At 37.1% G+C, this 9720-nt stretch overlaps 1 protein-coding gene and 1 pseudogene across 1 annotated transcript; one reads left to right on the top strand and one right to left on the bottom strand.

The window, feature by feature from the left end:
- Positions 1–4833, top strand: LOC120177831 (annotated as a pseudogene).
- Positions 4834–8761: 3928 nt separating this feature from the next.
- LOC120177830 (F-box/kelch-repeat protein At1g57790-like) lies at positions 8762–9354 on the bottom strand. The gene has a single exon (XM_039183835.1). The coding sequence runs from the start codon at positions 9236–9238 to the stop codon at positions 8777–8779; it is 462 nt and encodes a 153-aa protein (XP_039039766.1). The 5' UTR covers positions 9239–9354; the 3' UTR covers positions 8762–8776.
- Positions 9355–9720: the final 366 nt, after the last annotated feature.

Raw genomic sequence — 9720 nt, 5'->3', positions numbered from 1 at the left:
AATTCTCAAGCCTGGTTAAATAAAAAAAATCCTCCCTGAATCTAAAAATTTAAGGGTTTCCGTAGCAAAATCCCTCATCACGCTTTTCTAGGGTTTCCTCCAATTCTTCAAATTTTCGAGCTCGGTAAGCTCTCGTTTTCCCTCTCTTAATTTATATATACATAATCACCAATATCTTCGTTGTGTTCGAAACTGAATGTTCAATTATTTTCCCCTTGTTCTGTTATGAGAACTGATGTTTCCAGCTATATTGAATTCGAAATCGTTTGGAGGTTTACTGCTTTTATTTTTCCTGTTTCTTCATTAAATTATTGAAATTGTTAAACGCTAAGATTTACATGTGGTAAAATTTGAAAAACAGTGTATTTCGTACCTTTTATGTTTCTAATTTCATAAATTTGTTGACGAAATGGTGAGGTAAGTCGAAGAAAATTAAAACGTTAGAAAACTAAGCCTTTATATTTCATTGCATGTTGATATATATATATATATATATATACTCCATTGATGCACGATGGGTTGGAATCTGAAAAGGTGGGAGAGGCAAATGTTTTAATTAATTACTGAACCCTATTCTCCATTTGATTCGAGCATGGCTGCATTATCATAACAATTAATTGTGTGCAATTTTATTTTTCTGGAATCTATTATTGTATTCTTTCTATTTCTATATATTTGTCTTTTAGTTCAATGTCTCATTTCTTATTTTCTGCCTTTTTTTTTTCTCCCCCTTTTGTGAATGATTTTTCCCAGATATAGAAATAATCAATAAAGCTAGCCATTGTTTCTTCGAGGCAAATGGCTGTATCTATTATCTTTTTTCAAGAATACTTTGTTGCGCATCAGAATTCTCTTGATTATCGTTCAGAACTCTCCTTGCCTATTTCTATTGCTTCTCTTTTTTCTTTTTGACTATCTTTTCTGAGAACCACTCTAGTTGCGAACTCCTTTGAAGCCATATACATCTTCATGGACAAATTCAGTCAAATTTCTTTTTTTGCAACACCATTTTGCCTCTCATCTTTTGTTTCCTCCTTTACACGTTTCTACTCTTTTCTTTTGTCAATGCTTCTGGCTTCTGTGCTTCCTTCACAGTTGTCTTGCAAGCTTTGCTTTATTAGATACATAAAATGGCAAGGACAAGGGAAGATAGTGAAGAGCAGGTGGACCTTGAAGGGGACGATGAACCTGAAGAGACTATAGAGGAAGAGGTTGAATATGAAGAAATAGAAGAAGAGGAGGAAGTGGAAGTTTAGGAGGAGGTTGAAGAGGAGGTGGAAGATGAGGACGAGAATGCTGAGCTTGCTGATGTTTGGAATGGCTCTGATGGTAATGAGGAGATGAATGATTCTGAGATAGAGGAAGAAAGGAAAAAGAAGCATGCTGGATCAGAGGTCTACCTCGGTGGCATTCCTCAGGACACTCCCAAAGAAGACTTGAAGAGATTCTGTGAATCTATAGGAGAATTCACAGAGGTAACATTGCTAATTAATAAGCTAGTTGTTTACTTCTTATTTAGACTGACTAAGGGGCTGTTTGTTTGCTTCTTAATGGAACTATTCCAGCGCGTTTGTTTCGCACTTCTGAATGATTCAGTGCTGGCTGATTCAGCAAAAAAGTGCTGAATGATTCAGCATAGAAGTACATTCTGAATGATTCAGTCATTCAGAGCCTCTGAATCATTCAACATTTGAATCATTCAGCATTTGAATCATTCAGCGCTTAATCATTCTGAAGTAAACAAACAACCCCTAAATGTATAAATATAATGACTACGGGTTAGGATAATGAAGGGGAAAGATTTAGGTTAGTGTAAGGGTTATGCTTTTGTGACCTTCAGATCCAAGGAGTTGACTTCCAAAGCTATTGAAAAGCTAAATTATTCTGAATTCAAGGTGAGAAAAAATGCACTGCTTTTTGTGTCAACAGATTCTAGTGGGGCTTGACATAACAATATAGCCGTTATTTATTTGTTTCAGATCCAAGGGTTATGCTTTTGTGACCTTCAGATCCAAGGAGTTGACTTCCAAAGCTATTGAAAAGCTAAATTATTCTGAATTCAAGGTGAGAAAAAATGCAATGCTTTTTGTGTCAACAGATTCTAGTGGGGCTTGACATAACAATTCTAGTGTGACCTTCAGATCCAAGGAGTTGACTTCCAAAGCTTTTGAAAAGCTAAATTATTCTGAATTCAAGGTGAGAAAAAATGCACTGCTTTTTGTGTCAACAGATTCTAGTGGGTCTTGACATAACAATATAGCTGTTATTTATTTGTTTCCAATATATTTCCTCTATTTTGAAACAAATTTCCGTTTCTTGTTCACTCCTTTTTGTCTTCTTCAGGGGAGAAAGATAAAATGTTCAACTTCTCAAGCAAAGAATAAGTTGTTCATTGGTAATATTCCAAGAAGCTGGGGGGAGGAAGATATGAAGAAGGTTGTAACAGAAGTGGAGCCTGGAGTCAATTGTATTGAATTGTTGAAGGTTTGTGCATTAATGCATATATTGTCTCTCACATCCCAATTTAAGTGACTGATCTAGTGTAATATTCCTTATGTGCTAGTCTGTATTAGATTTTGATAGCACCTGCGTGATATGATAGGACCCATTGAACCTCTCCCGAAACCGTGGATTTGTTTTCATTGAGTACCATAATCATGCATGTGCTGAATACTCAAGACAGAAGATGTTGAAGCCAACATTTAAGCTTGAAGATAAAGCTCCAACTGTTAGTTGGGCTGACCCTAGAAATGCTGAATCTTCTTCCAACTCAGGTTTTATAATCTATATTCCAATGTTGGCTGTAGTTAGTTAGGTATTGGTATAGATGGTTCTATAGTAATAATGTTCGACATGGTGCAGGTTAAGGCAGTGTATGTCAAGAATTTACCAAATGATATAACACAAGATCACCTAAAGAAGCTGTTTGAACATCACGGAAAGATCACAAAAATTGTAGTTCCGCCTGCAAAAGTGGGAAAGGAGGACAGCAGATATGGGTTTGTGCATTTTGCAGAGAGGTCAAGTGCTATGAAAGCATTGAAGAATACTAAAAAATACGAGATTGATGGTAAGAGATGCTCCTTTATCTTATAGCTGTTATCAACTTCCTGTATTTTCCTTGGAGATAAAATGGCATTGTTGATGATATTTTGTTGTATTTTTTCTCATTGACAGGTCAAGTGTTGGAGTGTTCTCTTGCAAAACCACAAGCAGATCAGAAGTCTTCTGGAGGATCTGGCTTCCAGAATTCAACCTTAGATTCAAGCTTCCCTCCTATGGGATTTGGTTTACCTGCGGGAGCATATGGTGGTCTTGGAATGGGATTTGGTCCTGTAGGATATGGGCAGGTGAGATGCAACTTTTTCTCATCACTTTGTCTTACAGACATCATCACTCTATTATTTTAATTTGTTATTGTTTCTTTGGACATCGTTGGGAAAGGAAATCATTTGGCAGGTTTCCATTAGAAATTTTGATGCTGCAAAGGCAGTGCCCTTTTGGGTGATTTACTGATTTAAGATTCATAATCATTATCCCCCCCTTCCTATTGCAAGCCTTCGATTATGACTTTAAGCTGCACCGAGTGTTATGTGGGATCAGCTAGATTTGTCTTGTTTTGAGACAATGAGGTATAGATTGAATTTGAGTTTTGGTAAACCTGACATTACCCTTTTATTGAGATGAAATAATCTTTGATTTGTGGACAAGATGACTTGGTAACTAATCTAAAATTGGTACATACTGCTGTCCATTGTAGTGTAATCTATGTATGTATAGTGGACACTGATTTTATCCTTCTACTCCTCTTAAAGGAGCATTGCAGTTGCAGAATCAAGAATAAATAAGAGGCCATTGTTTCCTACAAAGAATTTCCTTTCCTATAAGAAGCTAATAGTTATCGTATGATTAGTGAATATTATTTGTAATATATTAACAGCAAGACACACATTGTTTGTACTTCTCGCTATAATATTTTAATATTAATTGTCAATAAGCTTACGAGACTGGTTTTCAAAGGTTCTCTGTATACCTGATTATTTATTTCATTTTGCAAATTTAACAATTTTCTTTTACTATGTTTTGCTATTTACGTTAAAATCTTGCAGCCGTTAATCTATGGGCATGGTCCAACTCCTGCTGGAATGGTGATGATGCCAATGATTTTGCCTGACGGAAGGATCGGATATGTGCTGTAAGTTTTAACCATGAATCTGTAATTGCAATTCATGCGAGCCTGCTTTATTGTTTGTTCATACATATGCTCAATCTACATCTAAATTTCTTTTATTCTTCTGCCTCAATATGGAGCCAAATTGACATTTGACTCGAACTCATGCAGACTCTTTGGCTCTGTTCCTGTAACATAGGCCGACTTATAATATTAATATGCATGAATATTGTAGTTTTTGTTTATTCTTGTGATGGCATTCACACTGAGAAATTGTTTTGTACAGCCAACAGCCTAGAACGCAACCAGAGACGCATCCACCTCAGTCACGTAGCAGCCGAGGTGGTGGTAGTGGCTCAAGCGGCAGAAGACGGAGCAGCAGTGACAGTTACCGAGGACGCAATCGGTATAATCCATATTAGATTTCATTTCTTCTGGAGAAGAGGAAAAAAGAAAAAAGTGAGATTGGTTATATTTGAGGCTAGGAATTAGCCGGCAGTAGGCAACTTATGGGAGATGTTTATCTGTGGAAATACATAGTGATATAATATTTGGCCTAATTCCAACGGCTCAGATTGACAATGATATCTTCTCTTACAAAACTGCAGTGGGAATAACAGCATAATTAAAAGAAAGTTGGAATTTTAGGGAAAGCATTGTAACTAAACTATAAGGTAGTCAATAGATGGCAGTTAAAAAAAACTACAGTGTATCGTTTTTTTCTTTGGTATCAGTACCTGTGTATTGTTTTGGATTTACTATTATTTTTTAAAATGCTTCTTACGTATGTTAAATATAATATGAATGTATCTCAATTACATACATAAAACTATGTTTGTATGAGTTTTAAAAGTATTAAGTCAAATAATTTAATTAAGTTATATTTTATTTTTGATGTAATTATGTGAAAAACAAAATTAAGGGAGAATTTAAAATTTAATTTACAACGAATGGCATGTATGCCCCTATATGATGGGCATTGATTGAAACAAAGTCGAAATGTTCGTTAAAGGAGGACAAGGAACACAATGGGGCAGATAACCAAAGGAAAGAGCACATATAGCACAGCGTCAATTACATCAACGATAAACCAATTCCCAAGGTAACATAATTAAGCTTCTAAAGGATGCAAAGCTGACCACTAAGAAGGCCTAAGCACGCAAATGAACAGAGGCGACGAATACCTTCCTTAGCCAAAGCATCCGCGTCACCGTTAGCATCTCTCGAGATACCTGAACCTTCCATGCAACATAGCTGATGACAGAACAGACTATCGAAACTAAAACAGGTCCGAGCATTAATCCAAGAAACCACAAGATTGTTATCAGATTCAACGAGGGAAACCAAATTGAGTCAAGAAAGCAGCGACAAGCTTCCACCACGGCAACACTTGAGGGATCCTACAAACCAGCAGCTCTCGAAAATCTAGCAAGAACTCCGTCACGATCTCTTAAAATACCACCTATATCAGCAGCCCCAAAGCTCTCACGGACGACTCCATCCACATTAAACTAAAGTGAGCCAGCAGGAGGCCCTTTCCACAAGCACACCCAAGGTTTATTATGGATTACTTGAGCTACTCGAGCAGGACGAGGGAAAGGCGGGATATCAAAAACTGATTTATAGGAATCTGGCCAACTATTTTTACACCAATAGCTAATTCTCAACAATGCCATATCAAATAACTGATTTTCATCAAGTTTAATATTCTTGAAGATGATCTCATTTCGAAAGAGCCATAGGGACCATACGCAAGCTCCTAAATATTTACGGATCAAAGGCTGATTGGAGCAGACACCCACATGGATAATAAAGAACCGAAATTATGAACCAACGCTGCCAAAATTTCCACGAAACTAACAATGACACATAAGGTGAGTAACAGATTCATCTTCTTTTGAACAGAGAACACACAAAGTAGAGTTAATACAATTAGATCCTCGCTTCGCTAATTCAACCTTTGTACCATATATTCGCTTTCCACACGAATGTCTCGATCTTGGAAGAAGCCAATTTAGACCACACCATTTTCTATATCTCATTAAACTCAGCACCATCTTATTGCTAGGCAATACTTCTTAGGTTTACAGCAGTCAGATGATGATCCACACCAATGTAGACTATCGAAAGTCAAGCAACTCTCCGAGACTCTCCAAAGCAAAAGATTGAAAGAATTCTAGACAGAGACTTCCCAATCAAAAAGAGGTCTTCGGAGTTCAATTTTTCATTCCCAGATTCCTGAAATCTTGGTTCCGAAATCAACCATCTTACCCACTTTGAGGGCTACTATAGCAAAAAATCTTAGGAATAAAATTGAGTGGCTTGTCATTACCTAAAACACAACGTAACTTGCTGATGAAGAGGTCGTTTACGTTTGGCACGGGACAATGATTCCTCTCCAAAGATACACGCTTGGTAGGAGTTGTAGGAAGTAAGATGGAGAATCATAATCATGCTTGGACTCATTACTTTCCTTCGTAAGCTATTCTAGTCGCAATCAAACCTTCAAAACCATTTATTTAACATCGCTCGATTTTTTATATCAAGATAAAAAATTTCAAGGCCATCGGCTTTGAGAGGCTTGCATAAGCTCTCTCAACTGATCCAATGGATCGACCTACTCGAAGAAGCAATCCAGATGAACATGTCAATCATCTATTCAACATAGCACTAAATAGAAGTTTAGATTTCCACCCATCAAGACGACTCTGAAACTTGTCCAAAATTGATTACCACAGCCCACAACCCTACCGATTTTTTGGAGTGACCCAAGGGGAGACCAAGATAGTATGAGGGTAACTGACCACAGCAACACTTAATTGAATCAACCCCACACTGGACCTTGGTACTTCCACATTGATCTCAAATAACTTGGTCTTTTTTAGATTCAATTTGAGACCAGTCCTAACTTAAAAAATGCTAAGTACCCTTTTGATGTTTCGAACAACAACACTTACAGTTGAAAATATAATGAAATCATCAACGAACTGAATATGAGAAAGAACGGTGCAACATGAGCCACAAGAAAGATCCTTGAACATACCAATCGATTCGGCCTTTGAAAGTAAAACAGTAAAAGCCTCGACAATAAGATTGAAGAGCAGAGGGGATAAAGGACAACTTGACGAAGATCCCTCAAGATCGAGAAGGGGTTTGAACGTGAACTATTTATGGCCGATGCAAATTCCTGTTGTTCAAGATTTCGTTCGAACCCCAGAGTCCATTACTCTTGGTGACTGTTGGTAACGATCGAAGTAGTTGCTTTGAGCCTTTGTTTGAGCTTTTGATGTATGCTTTGTGTTGGTTTTACTGTAATGTTCGATTGTTCGTTGGTCTGATGCTTCTTAGCTGTTTTGGTACTGTTTTAAACTGCTCTGATCGTTATTCCAGCAGCTGTTTCTGCTGTTTTTTACACAGGTTAGGGGCTGGTTAGTGGGTACAATGGATGGATAACTAGCTTTCTTTGTTTATGGTCTGTTGTAGGGTGGGATTTTGCCATGTTTGAATGACTATCTATTACTGTACTTTGCTTCCTACTACCTCAAGGCATACTCTTTTTCCTCCATTTAGATTTAGGGAGGTTTTTTAATAGGTCCTTGAGGTAGTGTATTTTGTAAATATATTAATACAAAGTACCTTCTTTCAAAAATAAACTTCATCCACTGTCTCCATTTAGATCCAAAACTCATCTTCCACATAATAAGATCCAATAATGCCCAATCAACTGTATCACAACCTTCTTAAAATCTACTTTGAACACTAATGCTTTGCTCTTGGACCAGCACACAAAGTCCATAATTCATTAGCGATCAGAGAGCAGTCACAGATTTGTTTTCCCGAGATAAATGCAAGCTGCACTTTACTAACAACTTCATTAATACACGAAGCAAGCCTTCGAGATAAAACCTGTGCTAGAATTTTAAATAAAAACTAAATATAGTTCAGATATAAATAAAAAATCAATATAATATAAACTATTAAAATCTTATACCAATCAACACAAATGTAGATAAAAACAAGTAGACCAAAGCATACTAAAACAATCATAACACATTAGAATTTTAACTAAAGTATAACCTAAACTAATTTATGATTTTCAGGATGCTGATTATGTCGTCAACAACGACGTCGCTGAAGCATTTGCAATTACAGATTTTGTTGTCAAAACATTTGCAATTAAAGAGATACTTTCTTGACGATAAAGTAATTGTTGAATCTGTAACTTAAGTTGTTGACTAAAGATGAAGTCATTAACATGGAATGGAAAACCTTTTTCCATGCCCTAAAAATATACCACGATGTTAAAGGTTGTAAGAGAAATGAGGATGACAAAGATGTTCCTTTGCTCCCCAAAAAAATGTTCATCTGTGGTAAAACAAACAAAAATAAGATTCTACACCAACTTCAGTTTCATCTTCCACTGCTTCCTACTTCACTTCAAGGGCCAAAAACTCGGGGGTGGTTGGATCCATGCACTTTCGAACATAGGTTCCTCTTCCCAGTTATACTTCTGTTTACGGGGTTAATATCGACTGTCATCGAATGAGTACGATATGCAACGCTTCCCAAAGAAACGGAATTTAGGAAAGTAGACACTGTTGGGCGTTATTCCAGGGAGACTAGTTCCTGAGTGAGATGAGAAGAAACTCGCAAAAAGAGTCCCACCACGAAGGCTTTCCAATTCTTTTCTGATAGGTCCAGTTTATATACAATGGTGTTCTCGAATTTTACTGTATGGATGATTAAGATATCTCCATTGTGCTCAGTCAGATATTTTCCTTTCCACCATTGTTTGTCATAAAAGTAACCGGAGAATCTTGGTGGAGCCGCAGCAATAACTTTCCAATATTGCGTTCGGTGATAATAAATTCCTAACCAACCAGTGAAATTAACACAATAAAAGGCTCCATTGGAGAAAACGGGTTTGTCCCAACAGCTACTAACAAACGGTAAGCGACTCGGGTGATTAGCAGTGGTCCATTCCGATGCCCCAGGATGACAAATGCTGATAGGAACAAAAACTGGATCTTCGTGCCTAATTGAAAAGACCACACAATTGGTAGACATCGGGGAACAAGAGAAAGCGGCTACCTGAGATGCAAAGTCAAAGCTAGGAAGATTTACCGTCTCTCGAGTGAAGGGATTAAAGAAAAATATGCGGTGGTTTCCGGGTCTATATAACAACAACCCGAACTGAGACTGCAGCCTTGTGTCAATTCTTGCAGACCGCAGATGCTCGAATGTTGTCCTCTTGTGAGAGGCAGGACATGATCAAATCCAAAAGTTCTACAGGAAGACTTGACCATGTTTGTAGCTCAAACCTCCCGTTTCCATCTTCTGTTGTTGGTCTTTCATCCCCGTTCACAGTTTCTGCTAATATATACAACAAAAAGGATAACCACTATTAAAATGGGCTATCAGTTTTAAAGAATTATAAAGAAGTGTGCAATATAAACATTAAAATACTCGAGTAAGTCAAATAGTTTAATCATGCTTAATAACAATTTAGAAACTCGATGTTTGCTCCATTCATTGAACCTGCGTATAAG

The sequence above is a fragment of the Hibiscus syriacus genome, unplaced genomic scaffold, assembly GCF_006381635.1.
Source record: "Hibiscus syriacus cultivar Baekdansim isolate YM2019G1 unplaced genomic scaffold, ASM638163v2 tig00112339_pilon, whole genome shotgun sequence".
NCBI lineage: Eukaryota > Viridiplantae > Streptophyta > Magnoliopsida > Malvales > Malvaceae > Hibiscus > Hibiscus syriacus.
This window is presented reverse-complemented; position numbering and strand designations above follow the sequence as displayed.

Bases quoted from the DNA above. Each gene is read 5' to 3' on its own strand.
- LOC120177830 (XM_039183835.1), bottom strand. From the start codon at position 9,238: ATGTCTACCAATTGTGTGGTCTTTTCAATTAGGCACGAAGATCCAGTT.